This window comes from Cetorhinus maximus, chromosome 3, assembly GCF_964194155.1.
Source record: "Cetorhinus maximus chromosome 3, sCetMax3.hap1.1, whole genome shotgun sequence".
Lineage (NCBI taxonomy): Eukaryota > Metazoa > Chordata > Chondrichthyes > Lamniformes > Cetorhinidae > Cetorhinus > Cetorhinus maximus.
The window spans coordinates 141,986,262-142,008,884 of NC_135881.1; the positions used below are offsets into that span (position 1 = coordinate 141,986,262).

At 45.4% G+C, this 22,623-nt stretch overlaps 1 protein-coding gene across 8 annotated transcripts in view; it reads right to left on the reverse strand.

The window, feature by feature from the left end:
- The window catches only part of LOC144678947 (retinoic acid receptor beta), a 573,064-nt gene that overhangs the window by 37,914 nt on the left and 512,527 nt on the right, over positions 1–22,623 (reverse strand). For 4 of the 8 annotated variants that reach the window (XM_078539063.1, XM_078539061.1, XM_078539062.1 and 1 more), the window contains 2 exons: positions 19,678–19,791; positions 18,863–19,039 (listed from right to left, as the gene is read on the reverse strand). In XM_078539063.1, coding sequence (XP_078395189.1) covers positions 18,863–19,039; positions 19,678–19,791 — 291 coding nt within the window. The remainder of the gene's footprint in view (positions 1–18,862; positions 19,040–19,677; positions 19,792–22,623) is intronic. The other 4 variants (XM_078539065.1, XM_078539068.1, XM_078539066.1 and 1 more) reach the window with 1 other exon arrangement.

Here is a 22,623-nt window from a genome sequence, read left to right on the forward strand (position 1 = left end):
TCTTCCAGCTTTTCACTAATTAAAGGGTTTGCAGTTCAAAACAAACAGCTCCTTCTCAAGTACCATTTTGGTCAGGTGATTTCTTGGAAGAGGCCTGCTTGTTGACAGTTCCAAGGTGAATTTATAACCTTTTTTAAAAAATCCCAAATGTACAGTTAATGCCAAGTCCTTCCATTATGTAAAAGAAAAATTCAGCCTCGAGAGATATGATTCCAACAGAAGAATCGGTCTGTTTACATGGGGAGAGTTGTGTGCTTTTCAATGGCCTCCAACTGTGAGTTCTTACGAACACTTGTGAGTTCTGTTCATAAAGTGGAGAATGGGTGAGAGGCTAAGGGGGGGCGGGGGGGGGGGAAGTTGGGTGAGGGGGCTAGGGTGAGGGGAGGGGGTGGTTTAAATTGATCAGAAGGTTTAAATTTCTATAGACTATGCAGTTTTCCCAATACAGCTCAACCTTCGCTGCTGATTCCATTGTAGGAGCAGGGCCAATGTTTTCTGGGAATGGAAGTGGGCCTTATAGCCTGCCTGTTCAGGATCATCCTGCTTCCGTCTCCACCTCAGGCTTATTTCCAGGTCACTTAAAGCCATGGCTGCCGGAAAGTCCCATTTCCTGGCAACCTGGTGACAAAGGCAGGATTGTGACAGCCAGGTTCGTTCCACCTCCCAATTCCCACCTCCGAGGTGAAAATCCTGCCTGCGCTGTCAAATTGTGTTACATACTGCTCTGATGAAGCACCTCGGGAAGTTTTACCATGTTAAAGGTGCTATATAAAAGCAAGTTGTGGCTGCAGTTGGCCTTCTCTTTCCCTACTGACATAAGACAGGTGTGATTCTCCCTTCCCCCATGCAGGGCAATGCTCTAGTCTTTATCCAGCGTCTGACCACGGCATCATTTAGATCAAACACTTCCAGAACTCCTTACTAATATCAACAATGTCAGTGATGTGAAAAGCTAATGCCTATTTTCTTGCCATTCTTCCCCAGTGCATATTCTTAAAACTGGGGCAATCTCTCTCTGGGTTTGTTTATTTCTCTCTCTCTGTCAAGTGTTTAATTTATCTTGTGAATGATTTCTGTCTTACATTGTTGGTTTCCTGATTTCATTGTCTCTACTTGTCATCCATATTGTCTTTTACACCTAGCAATAAGATCAACATTTTCAATTTAATTATGTGACAAGACTTTGGACGATGGGGAGAAGTTTGTCAGATGTGCATCATAGGCACACATGAACAGGAGTAGGCCATTCAGCCACTCAAGCCAGTTCCACCATTTAATTTGATCATGGCTGATTTGAGTCTTAACTCTATCTACCTGCCATGGTTCTGGACACTTAATACCCTTCGCTAACAAAATCCAGCAATTAAGCTGAAATTTTTAATTGGCCTACCCTTAACTGTTTTAATTTTGAGGGAGGGAAAGGGGTTGAGTTCTAGATTGCCACTACACTATGTGTGAAGAATTGCTTCCTGACATCATCCCTGAATCTAGCTCTAATTTTAAAGTTATGCCCCCTTGTTCTGGCCTCCCCGAACAGAGGAAATACTTTTGTTGCTGAGGCAAGCAGCTCGAGTTGTGAAATTTCCTGACTTGGCAGACCCACCTGATTTTAAAGGGCCCCCACTAGACCCAATTCTCACTCCAGGGAGGTGGTGATGGGATCAAGTCAGAACCGCTGACCCAGTAGCAGATCCAAGGCAGCAGATGGGTGAGTGCCGAGATGAGTTGGTTCATCCCAGTTGTTTCAGAAGCTGTTAGGCCCTCTCACACTAACCCTTCACACCCCTTCAACCCCATGCCATCTCCATAGCCACTCACCCAGGCACTATGCGAAGATAAAAAAATAAGCTTCCAACAATCTATTACAGCTGTCATTTCTACACACTTGATAGTTAAAAAAGCTCCCATTCAAGCAAGCCATTCAAAGCTTTTAAATCTCAAGCGGTTAATCTCTTATAAAAACAAACAAGCTTCTACTCAGGCCCCACATCAAAGACAGCAAATCCTTTAGTAGCCTTTTTAAACTGTCAATCAAACTATGAGCTTAAAACCCCTGTTGAGACAATTGTAGCTTTTGAAACTAAGCCAAGCATTCATACTGATGTAATAATAGCCCTTGGGGAAATGTCAACTAAGAACTCTATTGAAATTGTGCAACCAGATGGTAATTCTTTTTCTCACCTACACCAGATGGCCTGTCAATCAATACACATAGTGTAGAGGCATTCTAGAACTCAACCCCTTTCCCTCCATCAAAATTAAAACAGTTAAGGGTAGGCCAATTAAAAATTTCAGCTGAATTGCTGGATTTTGTTAGTGAAGGGGGTCAATCAAATGGACGGTTTTGCTTCAGCCTGCTTTTTTCGTGTTTACAGTGCAGGGGATTTTAAAAAAAAACTTCAGACCATGACACTTAAACAAGTGTCTGCCCTTCAGGAGCATTTAGTCTTCTCCATCAATTTGTGACTCTCACACTGTGGGTTAATGCCCTTGTAACAACCAAAATGGGGTCAGTTTGCACTCAGCATGGAATTCAAATGGCCCGACTGAGTTTGGGTTTCCCTCCTGTGTGATTCATGCCCCGTCCCTTGCCCATGCTGGCAAAAACTGGTTCTGTTGGAAATGGAGGTGGGACTTCTACAACCAGGTCCTGTCTGTCAATTTTAAAGGTCTGCGGAAAATCTGGCTCATTATATCTACCATATCAACTGGTTTATTCATCTTAAGCATCTCAAATTGATCACCCCTTAATCTTCTATACTCCAGCGAACACTACTCTTTGTAACCAGCCTTCATTATTTAACCTTTTTGACACCATTATCATGTTGGTGATTCTGCCTCAAAGGCCAACATATCCTTCCTGAGGTGAGATGCTCAGAAGTGAATGGGTACTCTAAATGAGGCCAGCTTGAGCTTTCTATAGCTGTAATTTCACTCCCATCAATTTTGTATTCCAGCTGATTAGGCCAACATTTCCATAGGCTTTTTAATTATCCCCAAGCCTCTACTTTTTGTCAATCTGATGAAATTGTAAAAACTGCAATGTACTCATCATGAATGGTAATTGGTAATCCATATTAAACAGAGGCTATTCTGAAATAAAACAATTATTAAAAAAATCTGGTTTCGAGTGCACGTGAAACATTATGGCCAGAATTCTTACCGAGTTGAGAAGATTCAGGAGCCCATTAAAAATGCTGGGCGGATCCTGATTCTGGGATTCCTGACCCCACTCCCATGTTGTCTGACTTTTGAGAGTGCATTTAAAGTATCCAGGCTGGGCAAATGCCCGAACCCTGCACTTGCGAACTGGCTGGCTCTATTGTAGAGATTGGCATGTCCTACTCCTCTGTAACTTTCATGCAGATAGGCCAGGTTTATATGAATCATGGTTCACGGACCCTCAGAGGAGTCGTGAACCCTAGTCTGCATGAAGAGACCTTTTAAAAGGTAAGTTCAAATGGTCCTCCTCTTGCCCCCATGCCAAGCTCTGCTCATCCACCCACCCCTCCATGGCCCCTCATGCCAGCTATGCCAAGCCTCATCATGTAGGTTTGGCTGAGAGCCCAGACATCCATAATGCCTGTTGAAACAGGCGCACCCCCGAGAAAACATTGTCTGATTGACAGCTCAGGTTCTCAGGTCTCTGCTGTCAGTTTCACAACTTTACGTGGTTTCAAGGGTTTGTAGTTTCTGTTATTGATACTTTAAAGGGTCGGGATGATTGACAATTTTATTAGCTCGCAGTGAAATGACCTCTTTTCAACACAGGAGAAAGTTATGACTGATTTTTTTTTTTTAAAAGCCTTCTTTTGCACATCCTGCTGTCACTACAGGGTTCACTGGTTCTAGACAGTAGGTCAATGGGCACAGAAGTGCTAAAGCTTGGCATAAGGGGCATGAGGGTGTGTGGAAGGGCAGTCATTGACCTCGGGGGCATGAGGGGCCGTGGGGGATGGATGGGAGGGCAGAACTTGGCATAGGGAGTATGAGGGGCCGTAGAGGTGCATGGAAGGGCACAGTGTCATTCATAGGGGGCATGTGGGGCCATAGCGGGTGGCTGGGGGCATGAGGTGGCATGGATGGGCATAGGAAATGTTTGGAGGGTAAGGGGATGTAAGAGGTGAGGGCTGGGGGTGTCAGGAGGATATAACAATGTCTATAATGTTATTGGAATTTATTTGTAGAGTGTCTGTATCTATGGGCAGAAATTTTCGCTTAGTGGGCAGGTGCGCGCATGACCCGCCCAAGTGTGAAATGACGCGTGTTGACGTTGGCTGAGCTGAGCCGAGCCGAGCCACATCAATAAGCAGTTGCGCAATAGTTCAGTCAGTGGGTGCGTTTCGGAGCCAGCAGCGCGCCCACCGACAGTTAAAAGGCCTATTAAGGCCATTGTTCTCAACTAACGTAAATTTTTTGCTGCCCATCCAATCTGACAGTTGGCCGGCAGGCGAAAAGGCCAAGCAGTCTTTGCAGTATTTTGGAAACCTCATCGATGGGCGGGTTGAGGTTCCCAAAAGCAAATAAAAATAAAAAAAAAGCTCACTCTCCCGCCCCCACTCCCCCACCGCACAGACAGCGCTCAGCGCTGCCGCTCAGGTTTCATGCTGGGCGGGCCTTAATTAGCCCACCAGTGTGAAATCGCGGTGCAGTGCCAATCGCGAGCGGCAGCCGGCTTCCTGACCGCCCTCGCCGAGCCTGCCCGCCAAGGGCAAAACTCTGCCCGACGTGTCTATATGTATCTGTGTGTGAAACTTAATTGAATTCGAGGCAGCCAGTCTGGGTGCTTTGATGTAAGAAGAGAACTTAGGTTTGAAATGTTAATTAGGTAAACATGGGGAAGCTTTAGAAGTTAAGAAACAGTAAGTTTATTTTTCCCAAAGATTACTGGTAAAACTTAGTGCTATGAGAGATTTTTATTATCAGAAAGATAAAGTCCAAAGACATAGTGAAACAATAAGGGGAGAATTTTCCCCATGTCGAGCGGGAGCGATCACTGCCTGCGATCGGGTCCACGCCATCATTTTACGCGGGCGCGCCAATTAAGGCCCGCCCAGTGTATTTCTCGACTCCAGAGGATAGCGGGAGTTGAAGTGCACACAACGCTGGGTTCAATGGCGACCCGGCGGCCTGTTTAAATGAAGTGCTGACAGCCTTTGCAAGGCTGCTCACAATGGCCGGTAGAAGGGGGCTTCTGGTGAGCAGGCAAGTCTGGTCAGTAGGCCAGTGGAGCAGGCCAGGCCAGAGGGTAGGCCAGTGGAGCAGGCCAGGCCAGAGGGTAGGGTAGCAGGGCAGTGTGCTCCTCAGTTTTCGAATGAGTGCCTAGCTGCCCTCCTGGAGGAGGTGGCAGCAGTGCGGGAGGTCCTGCTTCTGGGGGACAGGCGGTGGAGGCCTCCCCACCTGACCAAACTCTGGTGGGAGGAGGTGGCCGAGAGTGTGAGCTCCCATTATGTGCTGCAGTGCACATGGCTCCAGTGTCGTAAAGATTCAACGACCGCCTGCGCTCGGGAAGGGTGAGCACCATGTTGGCTGAGGTCACTTAATGCAGCCGTCACCCTTTCCCCCCAAGGCACCCCCACCCCTCCCACAACAACTCTGAGTGCAGTTACAGCATTGAATCCTTCACAATATGTTTCCTTCCTCGCTGGGTGGGCCGGCAGACATTGCCCATGCCTAGTCGACCCTGAGAGGATTGTGCTGAGATGGGTTCTGCACCCGCAGCATGTGAGACACTGACACCCAGAGTATAGAATCCTGGGCAGACTCAAGGGTCTGCACCCAGGCAGAGTGCTGGAACTGGGAAGCATGTCAAAGTCAGGGTGCTAACATGCTGGGAGTGGAGCTTCCAAGTGGCGGGGCACCGATCCATCTGCTGCCCTTGGCGTTCCACATGCTTGTGCCTCCTTGCTTTGCAAGGTTAGACCGTGTGGTGCCAAATGTGATGGAGGCAGCATGTGGGCAAGGGGGGGTTCAGCCCTGGCTTCTTTGTGTGAGTGTGCGGCAGCTGCAGGGTGATGAAGAACTGGAGACCTGCAATGTCCCACTCTGGCTGGGGTGGCAGGGATGCGATGGGAATTCAGGTGCAGGCTGGACTAATTAATACTCTTCTCTCCTTTTCAGGAGAAGACTGAACACAATTCCGCAGAGCGGATGCGGACTGGTGGAGGGCATGCCCAGTTGGCCATCGTGACTAGATTCGAGCAGGAGGCCGTGGATCTGGAGAGACATCATGCACCTAGGTCCACCGGTGGTGGTGAGGCTGGGGTGCCATGGGGAGGTATGTTTGCTGAGCACTGAGGTCACCATCTGTGTCCCAGCAGCCATGACCCTGCTGAATGCTCAGTGATTGAAGGTCATAACATGGGTTTACCATTGATTATGGAAGGATGAGCGCATAATGATCCGGGGAACAGGCATGCACATTGACATTGTCTGCACTGTAACTAATCAAATGTCCTTGTTTTTCCTTTCAGCATCACTGGAGCAGGGCCGGGAGGAGGAGGCAGAGGGACCAGCTCTCACACCTGAGGGCCCAGAACATATCGACTCACCAGCATCACACCATCTCTGCCAGCAGGTACCAGTGCAGATACGAGCACCTCGGTGGGAATTAGATCTTCGGTTAATGTCCCGGTGCACAGTGGCGAGGGCACTTCACACTCGCTGGAGGTGCGGGCAGAGACAGAGAGTGCCCAGGGCGTCGGCAGTCAGAGGACTGACTGAAGCCAGCAGTCAGAGGTGGCGGATGATGTGCCTCTGGAGTTGTCCGTGAGGCAGCAAATGCTGGGAGTCCAGCAGGGTACACAGGAGGATCTGGCAGAGATACATGAAACTATGCTTGGCATGGTACCCGTGCTGGAGGAGTCCACGTGGAGCATCACCGATGCAATGAGCCTCATGTCCGAGCGCCATGCTTCCCCCATGGAGAGAGTGGCGACTCTCGTGGAGAGGCTGCTCCAGGAGACCAATCAGGGCCTCCTGGGATTGCACTTGGACCTGCAAACCCTCAAAGCAGCAATGGCCTCTGCTGGTCAGTGCCAGTGTGGGAGATGGTTTGGGCACCAAGTATCCCAGCTCGGTGCTCATCCATCTACGGTGAGCAGGGAGGTCCCAAGCGACCTCACGTCAGCGCAGCAGCTGCCTGTCGTCTCTGCAGACTCCTCTCAGGGCGCTCCGGATGAGGGCAGCAGCTCTTCTGCCCCCCCCCGCCCCCACCCGCCAGTGACCGTGGCATCTGATGAGGCTGCGGTGACTGGGGAGATGCCATCTGTGGAACTGGCAGCTCCCTCCCAGGCGGCGCCAGTAAAGGCTCCACGGGCCAGAGGACGTCCGCGAAGGTCATCGAGGCCAACAAGACAGCAGAGTGAGCAGGCTGTCTCAGATGCCAGTGCCAGCGAGGGGGCAGCACCTAGACTTAGCACCCGTAATCATAAATTTAAGGCACATTAGACACACCACAGGTTTCTCACTGGTGCTTTTATGTTGCCCCGCTATTAATTCATTAAGACTTGGTGTGATGTGCAACACCTTTTTTTTGGTTTCTGAAGTTCATTTTGTTATATCAATTAATTTTGATATTTAAGCATGGCTCAAGGTGATTCCTTACATCTGCAGGTGGACAGTTACCCATGATGTTATGAGTGAGTTGTTTGACATTGAGCTTTATTGACAAAGGCCTGAGTTAATGTTATTATCCAGGCTGATTTAGCACTCAGGTATCGAGCGTGGAGCCTGCAGCCCTGGCGTATGTTGGTAGTCCATCTGTGGTGGGCTAGCTGAAGGTTCTTTGGATTAAAGCCTCCCGGGTGTCCCTGCTTTCCTGGAGTATGCCCGGGTCAGCGTCTACCCGCTTAGCGTTCTCCTGTGTGTGCTCATCCTCGGACTCACTGCTGGACTCATCGTGTGCAGCTGGACAACTGTGTCATGAGAGCTGCCTGGGTACCTGGCATTGACATGTAGAATCAGCATCCTGTGATCACACACTATCTGCACATTCATGGAGTGGAAGCCCTTCCTGTTGACGAAGGCACCGGGTTCACCCGCTGGCGCCTTGATGGCCACATGTGTACAGTCTATAGCACCCTGGACATGGGGGAAACCAGCAATCTCTGCGAAGCCTCTGGCTCGCTCTGTCTGACTGGCCTCGTCCGAGCAGTAGTGGATGAAAGTCAATGCAAGGCTGAACAGAGTGTCTGTCACCTACTTGAAACAACTGTGGACAGCTGATTGGGAGACACCGCAAAGATCACCCACCAACCCCTGGAAATATCCGGAGGCATAGAAGTTGAGGGCAGCTGTGGCCTTCAGCGCCACTGGCATGGGGTGTCCACCCACAAAGTTGGTGCTGATCTCAGGGCCCGTCACCTGACAGGTGGAGGTGACTGTCTCCCTTGAGAGACAGAGCCTCCTTCGGCACTGCACCTCAGACATACTGAGTTAGCTGCTTCACTGCCTGTAAACCCTGGTAGCAGGATAATGGCGTCTTCTGCTGCCCCTTCTGCCTTGGACTCCCTGTTGGCCCTGCGCCCCTTGTGCCTGCACCTCTCCTCCCAAAGGTGACTCCCCTGGAGGCTGAATGTGGACTCCTGGCCTCCTCCCCCTTCTGGCTCTCCCTTCCTCCTCAGAGGAGGTGCCTCCAGTGGATAGCATAATTCCCATTCCCAGGCTAAGGGAAGGCTTCCTGAAACCTGCAGGCCCCAAAAATGATCTTTACTGTAGAGTCCTGACCTAAAGGCTGCTGCTCCTGTCTTAGCAGCTGGTATGAGTTTTGAAGTATTCCTGCTCACACAGGTAAGTATCAGTAACTTTCACAATTAAATATTTAACAGATACCACTCACCCCTCTTATCCCACCTGTGGAAGAGATTTATACAGATGTCTCCTAAACGCCTGCCCATTGCGCCTATGCGACGTCCTGAAGATTGCATGGGCCCTGGAAAAGTTGCAGACAATTGCTGCCTCAAGGGTCTTAAGCACCTAATTAATTAATAGCGGACGCGCATCTGAGAACATCGTGCTCCCGCCCCCCTAAATATCACGATGGCGTGCGGTGACATTGGGACTCTCGCCCGACATCACCGTGCGCCATTTTATGCGTCGGCGTGCGGGGCCCACCCCTGCATGCCAATGAGAAAATTCTGGCCTTAGAATTTGCATTCAAAGGGGAAAATATGTACAAAGTTGGCATTTTTAAGATCTAACAAGTAGGAAATGCCTTCAGCTTGTATGTACCAAATTGCTGCCTCCAAGGACTGAAGTTAAGAGAACTCACTTTGCATTTGACTGTTCAGCGTATCTTTTAGTTTGCCTGGGTCTTTTAAAATCTGTGTGTTTTACTGTTGCCTTAATGAAGGTGTAATTGGGAAGCAAATTAACCAGGGGATTTAAAAATTATTGTAGCAGTAATTTGTAGGCACATAAATGTGCTTACAATCTTTTCTTTTATTAATAAATGTTTAATTTAGTTTTATAAAAACCTCTTAAGTCTTGGTGGTCTTATTATTGCTGAATTCAAAGCCCGTATCTCGAAACATATAAATTGAAAATTAGTTTTGAAAGTTGTTTCAAGTTTCTCTCTGGGATTTGAACAGCTCAGCATTTACCATCTGCTGTGTCATAACAGGAGGGCCTTTGTGTTTATATTTTAACCCCACATCATCAAGACAGGCCTTTTAAACATTCCACCTCCATACCCGACAGCCCCTGTGCCTGCCTCCAAACCTTTTCTCGGGTTGGCTGGCCTGACTCCAGCCCACACCTGCCCCCCCCCGCCCCCACCCACCTCGGTAATGAAGATCCCACCTTTGCGGGCACTTTCTTCCCCCCCCCCACCCACCTCGATAATGAAGATCCCACCTTTGCGGGCACTTTCTCCCAAGGGAGGCGGGCCAAGCCGGGAAATTTCCCAACTCCTGCTACCCGTCTCGAGGATGAAAATCCTAGACTATGGCTTCCAGCTGTGTGAACCATGTATACTTCCCATGTTGAGAAGTATGGCTGATTATTTAAATTACGGATTGTCTTTTCTGCTTTTTTTCCCCTCAGTATAGGAACCTGAATTTCTGTGGGTTTTGTCCCAGTTTCTTGCTTTAACTTCGGCAGAACTTGCTTAAGGAAAGGCAGGTGCAAGTGTTTATTTTTGGCACTTTTTATATTTAAGCAAAATTGTGTTATTTTATGATTCTAATACTGTCGCTCTCAATGTGGGAGTAAAACATGGTATTAATAACAGGGTCTGACATTCCATAGGTTTCACTCTGTAGCAATTGTGCCTAAAATAGATTGCAGTGCGAGCGACCCAGGATCCAACGTCAGATTCTTTCTCTTCCTTTGAAGTCAAGTGATTATTTTGGGAAAAGGCAGGTGACTGGGTCGTACACAACCACTTCTGTGGGATTTTTCAGTTTTTGGTGAGTTTGCATTACAAAGTGATCCTAAATTCAGTTTGCAGTTTTCCCAGATAACAAAAAAACTAACATAGTTCAATAGCAACACACCTGTAATCCACAATTTCTGCATTTGTGATATTCCACACAATGAAATTTCACAATTGAAGTTTCCAGTCAGGAAAGATTTTAGTTAGCTCCAGTGGCAGGTACAAAAAATAACTAAAAAGGCTAATGGAATGTTAGTCTATGTCAAGGGAGCTGGAATACAAAAGGAGGAAGTTATGATTCAGTTGTATAAAGATCCGGTTACACCACACTTGGAGTACAGCATTCAGTATTGGGCACTGCGCCTCAAGAAAGATAGATTGAATTTGAAGGGTGTGCATGGTAGGTTCATCAGAATAGTACCAGAGCTAATGAGATTAAATTGTGAGGACAGGTTATGTAGACTCAGCTTGTATTCTCTTGGGTATAGAAAATAAGGGAGTAGTCTAATTGAGGTGTTTAAGATGACTGAAGGATTTAACAGGGTAGATAGTTTATTCTGGTGATAGGAGTCCAGAACAAGGGGGCACAATCTTAAAACTAGAGCTAGATCATTCAGGCTGATGTCAGGGAGTTGAACTCTTCATACAAAATGTAGTGGAAATCTAGAACTCCCTTCTCAAAAAAGTTCTTGAAGCTAGATCAATTGAAAATGTCATAATTGAGATTCATAGATTTTTGTTAGTTAAGGTATTGAGAGTATTATTATGGAGTTGAGATCCATTCAGGCATAATCCAATATGGCAAAACTGACTTGAGGGGCTGCAGGTCCTACCCCTGTTCCTATGTTCTTATATTCCTATGCTTATGAAAAAGATGTTTCAGCAGACCATTCACTTCATCTAAATCTTAAAGATTGTGAAGCCAGTTCCATATATTGCTAACAAGGGCACTTATACCACTTGCTGATACAAACACCAAAAGTACAAACCAGTGACCCCAGTGCCAACTTGATAGTATCAATTTCTCAAAAATTGGCAGTTCTATGATGCACGTTTGTTGCTATGAAAGATTACATGAGACCAAGGTATTTGTTTATTTGCTGTACTTTAGCTTCTGGTGTCAATTCATACTTAAACATGCAAAGTAGAGTGATTCTACCAAGGCATATCTGAGACAGCCTAATTTGTTCCAATTTAATTTGATTATTCCAATTAATTGCTCAATAATTGGTGGTCCTAAAATGATGCATTAAGCATGATGCACTAAGGTGGTCCTCAGCCTACTATTACTGTGTTATTTGTTTTGCAGAGTTTCCTGCCATGCTGCAGTTACTGTTTTTATTAGTGTAGAGATGGCTGCAGTTATTTACTTTTGGTGAATTGGATAGTTAATGGCTTGTTTGTTCAATGAAGTCACCACTATTAACCTGCAGGGAGTAGTGCTTTGGTAGTTTTTGGCCCCAGTTTGTTTTTAGTCAAGTGGTTGCAGAGATTGTTGCTGAAGTACAAAAGTACTGCCAGATTCACGGAGGCCAAAATGTCACATGACGGGAATTTACTAGGCCAAAGCTTTGATTGGATACAAACTGCTATAAACCTAGGATGTGGAACTAGGAGAGAGGGAGTACATTAATTGCACTTGACAAACTACTGTGCAATTCTTTCATTCTATGTTTGTGAAAATTAAATAAAATCCACAGCAGCATTTTCCAGCTGACCTGGAATGATCTTTTTCTCTTTGGAACCACAAAAAATTTAAAACTGTCCTCCGTTTGTTTGATCTCACTAATTTAAGTCACCAATCCCTGGGCCAGCTGAGAGAACACAAAGGCCAGTAGCTGGACTGGTTGGTACTCAAACTCCTCCGCACCAGCCTAATTGTTTCAGACATGTCTGCCTATGACAGCACATGTGGAAATGACCATTGTATAATCTTTGTGGCGATAAAGTCCCTCTGCACTAGGAGGACATCCTCCATTGTGTAGTATGATAGAAAGTGGGACAGATTAAGAAGATCTAGCAGCCCAAAACTGTGAGGCATAATAGCAGAATTGTACACCACCACAAATTGTAACCTCATGGTCTGGCACATCGCTCACTGTGTGATTACCATCAAACCAAGAGACCCCATGCAGAAGGGCATGCCAGAAGCAGCACTAGGCATAATGTTGAAATAGATATCAACTTAGTGAAACTTTTATACAGAGCTACCTGCATATTAAATGCCAAAAGCATCTGGCTACAGTCCGAGTTAAGCATTCTCAAAATCAATGTTTTGTAGGGAAGCTCTGTAGTCACACCCCATTCAGTCGAGAATGGTGGTGTGAGAGGCTCCAAGGGCACCCTCATCCTCAACCATGGTGGAGCTCAGCACAAGTGCAAGAGACAAGGCTGACTTGTTTGCAACGGCCAAAGTGTTGCATCGATGATTCTTCTTGACTTCTTGCTGAGGTCCCCACTACCATAGAAGTGGATATCCAACCAATTAGATCCATCGATGTGGAATCAAGAAGTAGCTGAATGCACTTGACACAGCAAAAGCTAATGGGCCTGGATTACATTCTGGCTCTAGCACTGAAGACTTATGTACCAGGACTAGCTGCTCTCCTAGCCAAGTTGTTGTAGTACAGCTTTGGTATTGGCATTTGGAAAACAATGCAGATGATTTCCCAGATATGTCTTATCCAAAAGAACGGACTTAATGTAATTTGGATTATTGTCCTGTCCGTCTCCTTTCAGTCATCAGTAAAGTGATGGAAGGAGTCAGCAATAGTGCTATTAAGTGACACTTACTAACAAATAATCTGCTCACTGACGCTCAGTTTGAGTTCTGCTAGAGACACTCAGCTCCAGACCTGGACTTAGGAGCTAAATTTTAGAGGAGAGTTTAGAGTAGCTGCCCTCAGCATTCAACCCAACTGTGGCAGCAAGGAGCCCGATACAGAAAACCTCCCAGTGCATTGGAGTCAGATTTGACGCAGTTTGTCAAAGACCAGTCATCATATCCCAAGGAGTTCCTCAACAAAATATCCTCTGCCCAACCATTTTCAGCTGCTTCATCAATGATGTTCCCTCCATCATAAGATCAGCGGCAGAATATTATGCTCGGTGTGCGGGTGCTCACCCAACATGCCTGAGTGTAAAATGACGCATGATGGCATCGGGCGAGCGTCCCGACATCATCGCGCAGTCTCACAATATTTCGTTCAGCGGGCGCATGCCGGATGACAATTACGAAGCTAATTAAAGTCAAATTTACACTGCCCATCCAACCTAATGGTTGGCAGGCAGGCAAAAAGGCCAAGCGGCCTTTACATTTTTTAGGAAACCTCATTCACAGGCGGGATGAGGTTTACTAAAGCAAATAAACATCAAATAAAACTTTTATTTTTGAATTAAAAACATGTCCCAGCTCATGTTTTATGACATTCTTATTTTCTTCATTTTTTAAAAATACCGCTTTATCTCCCTGAGGCACGGAGCTGCCTCAGGGAGATTGATGTGCTCTTTCGCACGCATGCGCGAACTGCACTCTAGGCCTGCTCGCCTTCCTCCCCAGCTCGCACAGGCAGCTCTCAGCGCTGTCGCTTGCATTCCACGCTGGGCGGGCCTTAATTGGCCTTCCCGCGTAAAATCACGGTGCTGAGCCAATCGCGGGTGGCGGTCGGCATCCCGGCTGCCCCTGCCCGTCCCTGCCGAGCACCCCCGCCAAGGGCAAAATCCTGCCCCAGAAGTAGGGCTCCGTTGATAATTCCATTGTGTTCAGTTCTATTCGCATCTTCTCTGATAATTAATTATCTGTGCCACCCTACAATATGACCTGGATAATGTTCAGGTTTGAGCTGACAAGTGACTGCAAACATTCTTGCCATGTAAGTGCCAAGTAGTGACCGTTTCAAACACGAGAAAGCCCAGCCATTTTCCCCTGAGCTTTAAAAGCACCATTATCACCCTCCCCCACCAAAAACACTCAGGAGGCCACCACTGACCAAAGCTAAACTGGAACAAGCACATTAACACTGGCTACAATAACAGTGTTTGCCTCCTGACCCATCAAAGTTTCTTCACCATTTACAAGGCTTAAGTCAGGAGTGCGAAGGGATACTCACCAGTCACTTGGATTGGTGCAGCTGCAACAACATTCAAAAAGCTTAACATTATCCCAAAGAGAGCTCAGCATGGCTGTATTATGCACTGTTTACAGGATACAGTGCAGGAACTCACCAAGACTCCTTCAACAGCCTCTAACTCCACTGCAACCTCTACCAGCAGAAGTCAAGAACAGCAAAACCAGGGGAACAGTGTTATTTATCTCCAAGGTCCCCTTCAAGTCATATATCATCCTTAACTGAGCATGTATCAGCTTTTCTTCATTGCCACTGATTCAATGTGCTGGACTCCACTACTTAACCCCATTGAGGGAGCACCATTGTCACAAGGATTGCAACAATTCAAGGAGAAGGCCTACCACTTAGGCAATAAACGTGGCCTTGTTACTGCTGCCCACAGGTTGAGGAAAATTATTAATCAAGATCATCTACTCTTCACTAGCCATCTTTCATCTTGATAAACAAAAATTTCATTAAAACAAACAAATGAATTTAAAACTTCCACTGTATAAGGGTTTGATCAAGATAAAAGCAAACATAAGAGACATTTTGAAAAGCTAAATCTGCAGCTGATCCATCTCTGATAATGATCAAGGCATTAAAAGCACTGATTTAAGTAATGTTTGGGAATGATAGGTATTTGATGGTGTGAAGGGTGGGCCTAAAAAACTCATTTGAAAGGAATTCTCTGACATAATCTTATCACTGATTTCACTAAATTTCCTTCAAGCTATACTGAAAGGCACTGGAGGCTGAGGGTTGTTGATAAAACACTAGAAATTAGTCCGTCTTGAAAGCAACAAAGTAATGGTTCCTCTAATTAAAGCACAGCAAGTTTGAGACAAAGATTTTAAATCAATTGATTAAAATATCTTGTAGAAGGAGATTAGGTGGTATCCTGGATCTTCACATTGTTTTTCAGATAATCACTTGAATTCCAATTGGCTACCAGAATTAAAATCTCTCCCCTCTAAATTGCAAAGGAATATTTAAGTTAGTTCCCAGTCAGTGCAGGTCTTCAGCAAAACATTTACTACAACGCGGACCAAATTTGTAATATTGTTAATCATAATGGTGAGTTTGTGGAAATTGGTGCAGTGCGAAGTTGGCCCTTTGTGGCTGGGATTGGATGAGATTACAGGATCTAATCAATGTCATAATTGCCCTGGAAGCATTTGATTCTGACACAGGATGCAAACATTGAACAGTGTTCCATACCACAATGCACTGTGATAACAGAAAAGATTCACCACAACTATTAAATATCTGACCGCAAGAAGTAAAAAGTCTACTTTATTTTTGTAGAGATCACTGGAAGGTAAGGCCACTGTGTGACATTATTCGGGAAGGAGGAAAATGGGGTAGCATGTGCAAATATGCAGTGTAAATACAACAGTGAAAGGTGATGGAAAAAGATTCAACAGCAACTTTCATAAAGGAACTGGATAAATACTTGAAATGAAAGAATTTGTAAAGCTATGGAAAAAAACAAGTGAGTGATACTCATTAGATAAGTTTTTCACAGGGTTAGCATAAGGCACAAAAGGCTAAATGTTAAATCTATGAACAAATGCCTGAAAAGATTAATTCAAGGATTGTCCAAAATTAATCCTTGGACTTCAATACCATGAAACCAGTGAGAAGTGGGCCGCAATCAGGTCCACTGCTAGATAGGCCAGCTTGGACACCGACAGCAGCCCTCAAGTAGGTCCCAGGGAAGGGCACAAAGGGGAGTGGGTGTGGGCAAGGGCTGGTAGTAGTCCGTAGAGTTGGTGTGGAGCCAGGAGCACTCGTGATCCTCCTGGCTGTACATTCTTGTGGTGTAAAAAAAACTTACTTATCTTGTCAGCAGTGGCCTTCAGCAATCCCTTTAGGTTGCTGTAGAGCCTGAAAAGCTAGTTGGAGCTTGTGCAGGAGCACGTGTCCATGGGGGGCTGGACATACTCCCTCAAAATTTCCCCCTTTCCCCCCCCATTTCACACGTGAGAAATGGACAAAACAAGGTCTAATCTCACTCCAAATTGTATTTCCTGTTTACAGAAACATTGTCCATTTCTATGCATTGTTAGGGCAGGCCAGGCTTTTTCAGCTTTCTATTTCTCTATCTTTGATCAGCGTTTTAACTCAAAAGTGTTGATTTTTAAAGTATTGTGATCAGCAGGGCTTCCAATAAAAGCTGCTCACCAGCACGGTGTTGGATAACTCAAATGTCAGCAAGTGAAAGATCCAGCTTTCCTTTGTTAAACTGTGCAGCAGATTCAGAAACACCACTTCCCTTTTCTGTATAAACCAAATTTTTTTATTTTTTGGATATTACTGCCCCAGGTCTCCAGTCCTAAAACCCAGAGGCAGCCCCTATGTGAGAGTGCCATATACTTCATCCAAAACCCTGGGCAACTCTAGTTAGAACGTGGCACATCAGTGCAGTGACTTGAATCAGTTCCTTTACCCAAACATGAAACTTTGGGCCAGAATTTTAAGTCCCGCAGCGTGCGCCCGACCTGAACAGGCATGAAATTGCGCGAGATGACGTTGGGCGAGCGTTCTGATGTCATTACACACTCACACGATATTTCACTCGCCAGGCGCGTGCAAAAATCGGCAAACTTGCCCGGCAACAATTAAGCGGCCAATTAAGCCCATTAACGGCCCAACTGTCAGTGACTTTTCATGGCCCGTCCAACCTTACAGTTGGCAGACGGGCCAATCGGCCTTTACATTTTTGATGAAACCTCATCCAAGGGTGGGATGAAATCTCCGTTATGAGTTAAAATAAGAAGAAATATCTGCGGACAGTTTTTTATTTAATGAGTTCTGCTTTCAGGTGCTTGATTGGACATTTTCTGCAGCGTTTTTGTGCTTTCTTTTCTTATTTGCATGTCTGCAGTTCCCTGAGTCATCTGTCTGTCTTAAGGGAGCTGAGCGGAAGTGCTCACCAGCACCCAGGATGACATTGGCGTCCAGCCACTTCCCACCCCTAATGGCAGTGCTGAGCCTTTCTCCCGGCGCATTTTATGCTGGCTAGCCATTAATTGGTCAGCCAGCGTAAGATCGCGGGCAGGGGCTGATCGCAGGCGGAAGTGCATTTCGCGTCCGCTTCTGGGCCTGCTGGTCGCGCATGCCCGACGAGGGAAAAATTCAGGCCCATGAGTTAGTGCTAGAATCTATCTCAAGCTTCTTATGCAGGAATATCTAATGCTTTAATATAGTAAGTGTATGCTAAGAAGATGTTCTCCAGACTATTATATTGATGCTTTAGAATAAATGCTGAGTTAATAGAAATCTGTGGACATTTTTATGAAATTTGATGAATGTTGTGTAATTATTCTTGTAGTAACAACTCTATAAATATACATTTATACTTTAAAATGACAATAAAAGGAGGCAATAATGCAAACATTTAGGACTTGTGAGGCATGAAAATTTTAAGAAGGAATTGAATAGTTATGTTCTGACAAATCACTCACCAGCAGCTCCAATAAAGACATGTGTTTTAAACCCAGCTAGCTGGCAAAAAGGGGCACAGGTAATTGGGTGGAGGCGACACCACCATAGAATTATATAGGAATTATAACATGCAAACAAGCTGTTCAGCTCAGCCAGTTCAGCTTGGTAAAACAAAAGCAAAACACTGTGGATGAAGTCAATGGGATGTGAAAGTTAGACATTTTCTATAAGGGGTAGCTCATCTTCAACACTAATTTTACATCTGGCTAGCAAGTTGGGAACTCAGCCCGTGGTCCCAACTCAATCACTAATTGCAATAAGTGACAGATAGCTGGTATTCTATTCTCACCTAATTTGTTCAGATGAGGCCATTTTGAGGGACATGGCATGATATTTAGTTCAGCTTCCTGGTGCAGCGTGGCATTAAACCCATTTTCAGATGCAGGAAAGGATCGATTGATTCTTTTTAAAAAATGGTTCCCGGTGGAAAGTGTGAGGTTGCAAAATGATCCTTTAAATGTATTAATGTATACAAGAACAATTCATTTCATCTGAAATGCAATTTAATACTTAAAGTCTTGGCACATGGACAAAAATTACTCCTTAATCTGGGGAAAGAGCTTCTTAATTTGTCTGCTCTTAGCCACAGCAAGCCAACAGGGGGTTATTCTTTTTCAGTTGAGAAGTTCTGAAATCCCTTGAGCAAGGAGCAGTTGGTTAGGTGAAATCTTGGGAGCTCCTGGATGAACTTAGCTGTCTCAATGATCGAGTCAGTGGCAGGGCCACTAAACTCACTCCATATATCAATGTCTAAGCTCACACAGTGTTCTCAGCTGGTTCTGACAAGACAGGGAGGTGCAAAATCCTAAGTTCAATTACAGGCAATATTGTGCTGACACAGAATAAATCTTTTTAACAAATGTGTACCTACCAAGATGTCCAGGCAGGCAGCTTTGAGCAGAGTGATCTGATCTGCAATGGTCAAGCTCGTGAAGCCAGGCAGTCGTTTAGCAAATTCCACTATTTTGATAATGCACTTTGTGGCGAGTTCGCTGAATTTGTCCCACAAACCCAGGTCAAGCCGTACCCGGTGGTCAGCACTGGAATTCTGTAATCAACAAAATCAATAAATGTATAATTGCTGGCAATGAAAAAGCACTTACAAAGCATGTGACAGGTGTAGTACAGTGGAACTCACTGAATGATTCAGTCCCCATGAAGATCAGTATTTTAAGCTACTGCAAACCAATTATTTTATAAGTTGAATCACTCATGTCATATAATCTAATTTAGATTTAATTTTTCTTTGCTCATTTGAGCTGATTTTAATGGAGCTCTATTCTATAACCTTTAATAAAATACTTTTAGAAAAACAAATACTCCAGGCTGCCATATCAGAGTTTTTAATAAAACACTACTGGTAAGTAATTAGCAAAGTTCCCCATAAGTTTAATTCCATAGAGGTAATTTTCTAACTTTGCGCTAATGGCAGGGAACCTCAAATGCAGGCTGTGCATGTTGTAATATCTCTGGGCACGCTGCCTCAGGTTGTCATCATTCACGACTGGCAGGCAAGATTTCTTGCTTCCAGTGTGTACCTGGAAAATTATCCCTGTGAAAATTTAACACCAATAAATGTAAGCTATTACACACTGGATGAAAGAATGTAGGATGTAAGTTTATAGTGAATGGAACTGAATTAGTACTGAGAGACTTAGAAAAGCCCCTTAGAGTAACAGTAGCCACCTCACTTTCACTGTCTATCAGGAAATTGCTAGTTTGATTCCCACAATTTTCAGCCCATTTTCCAACACGTACTCCAAACGGGCAAAGCTCCAAGTCTGTATTTGGAAAGTCAACCTGAAGAGATAAAGCAATTAAAAAAACAATAGAATGATAAGATATTCAGGCACAAGTCTTCCTAAGTTGTACTAAGACTTTATGCTGGTCAGTCCACATTGCTCCTTCAGTTCTCTGCCCAAAGGGAGGTTCTTGGTGTTTATTTGCCAAATTATGGCAAAATACCATGATTTTTTACCAAAGGTAGGGTGAGGAGGCAGGCCCTCAGCCAGAATGGTGATCAAACCCAATGCTGTTGCCATTAATCTGATCCACACGCTAGCTGTCTAGCCAACTGAGCTAGCTGGTCCCCAAGTCCACTCTTACAATACTATATTCAGTTTTTCTTACTATAAACCTGTAAACGCATTAGAAAAGAGCAAAATGAGTAATGTCAAGCGCAATGGGAATGAGCTGTAAGGAAGGACTAGACAATCTTAGTGGGTGAGTTTTCTTGGGGGTGGCACTGCAAAACCACAGGGAAACGAAGTTATTGTGGAAGTGCAGGAGGACCACCAGAAATTCAGCTTTCCAGCCTAGAAAGACAATGGTTAGGAGGCTACTTCACAAATACATAAGGGCTACTGAGTGCCCGGTTTTCCTGTTCAACAAGTGCTGTTTCGCCTTGAAAAAGGTGTCCACAGTGATGCAGGCACTTCTGGTTCCAGGTACACCAGATGCCATGCTTTTTCAGTGAGGGCATTGCACATATGCAGGAATCGCCTGCTGGAAGTATGTGGAGAGGGCAGATCATGACATTAATCAGCCAGCAACACTGCCATTTTGGAGCTCAACATACCATTAATGCTCTTTCTTAATCTCACACAGCTGTTAATCTCAAACAGATGTTCACCAGCACTACTTAAAGTGATCGTCAACTATCTTCTGGTTAGTTGCTGATAGATATCTGCTGGCTGTTGCTATGATTTTAGAAGTAATTGGTGATTTCTAGGGTTGTTTAAAATTATTAGAATCTACAGAAAATGGAGTGGATGGTGCTGAAGGACTTTGTCTTGACTTCAAGAATTCTGCACAAACCACCCACTCCCAGACATTCCCCTTGCACTATAGCATGACAAGGAGAACAAGCAGAGGTGAACAAGATACTGGAAGGTGGCGGGGTGGGGGGGAGGAGGTGCGAGGGTCGGTGGGGAGGAAGCTGGGAAGTGGTGAGGGTTGGAGAAGACAGAGTGGGAGATGGGCTCTCAGCAGAAGGCCCCATCTGCCCAGTGTGTTTAGGAAGCAATTCTCCTACCTGAATCTCAGTGAGGAACAATTTCGTGAAGGACATCCTCCGGAAGTCCCCAGCATCACAGGTGCCAGTCTTCGGTCAATTCAGAATTCGGTTCACTTCACGTGATATCAAGAAATGGCTGAAGGCACTGAATACTGCAAAGGCTATGGGCCCTGACAATATTCTGACAATAGTACCGAAGACTTGTGCTCCAGAACTTGCCGTGTCCATAGCCAAACTGTTCCAGTACAGCTACAACACTGGCATCTGGTTACAACCTTGCCAGAATATCCAGATACCCTTTGACCCAAGGAATGTTAGTGGTGTGTACGAGGAGATCGAAAAGGCAACAGGTTTATCAGCAAAGAAGGCAGCTCTATGAAAAAAAAGGCGGGGAGGCCATTACTAACTGCAATAAACAGTTGGAGAAATAGGTGGAACACCACCTTGAATTGTACTCTATGGAGAACACTGTCACCGAGGAAGCTCTAGATACAATTGAAAGCCTGCCTGTCTTGGCAGAGCTGGACAGTGAACTCACAGGAGAAGCTTAGCTTTCCATGGGCAAAGCTCCAGGTGCTGGTGTTATACTGTCTGAACTCATCAAGCACTGGAAACCAGCACTCCTGCAGCATCTGCACAAACTTCTCAGTCTCTGCTTGAAGGAGGGCGCAGTGCCCCAGGAGATGCGCGATGCAAAGATTGTGACTCTGTACAAGAACAAGGACTGCAGCGATTGCAACATCTATTGAGCCATCTCCCTGCTGAGCATCATGGGAAAAGTATTTGCCCGTGTTGTCCTTGTCAGACCGCAGATCCTGCCTGAACACATCCACCCCAAATCTCAGTGTGGTTTCAGAACTGGAAGATATATAATTAACATGATCTTCTCAGTCCGGCAGCTGTAAGAGAAATGCCGTGAACAAAGTATATGCCAAATATATTGCCTTTATCAATCTCACCAAGGCATTTGACCGTGTGAGTGCAGACTATCTATTTAAGCTGCTGGAGAAAACTGACTGCCTGGCAAAGCTCCACCATACCAAGGATAACCTTTAATGGCAAATGCACAGACTCTCAAGCCTGCGAAGAGTTTGGTCTGACCATCAGGATCAGGAAAAGAAATGTCATGGTCCAGAATGTTGCCATACTATCACGCATCAGCACTGACAATGTGAGGTTGAAGGTTATTGATAGCTGCAAATATCTAGGTTCCACAATCACCAGCAATCTGTCACTTGATGCTGAAATCAACACAGCATCACAAAAGCTGCAGCTGTTATGTTCAAGCTGAAAGAGAGAATGTGGAGCAACAACAATCTGACTGAGAACACCAAACTACAAGTCTGCCAAGCCAGCGTCATCAGTGCACTCCTCTATAGTAGAAATACCTGAACAACGTATGCTGAGTAGGAGAAAAGGCTGAACAGTTTCTACCTTCGCGTTCTCAGGTGTATCTTCCGCATCTCTTGGCGGGGCAACTCAGAGGTCCTAGAATGTGCTAATTCCATCAGCATACTCTCATTGCTAAACCAACTATGTCTGTGCTGGCTCAGCCAATATCATCACATGAGGATGACTGTATATCCAAAGGCCTCTGTACAGTGAACTGGCCACTG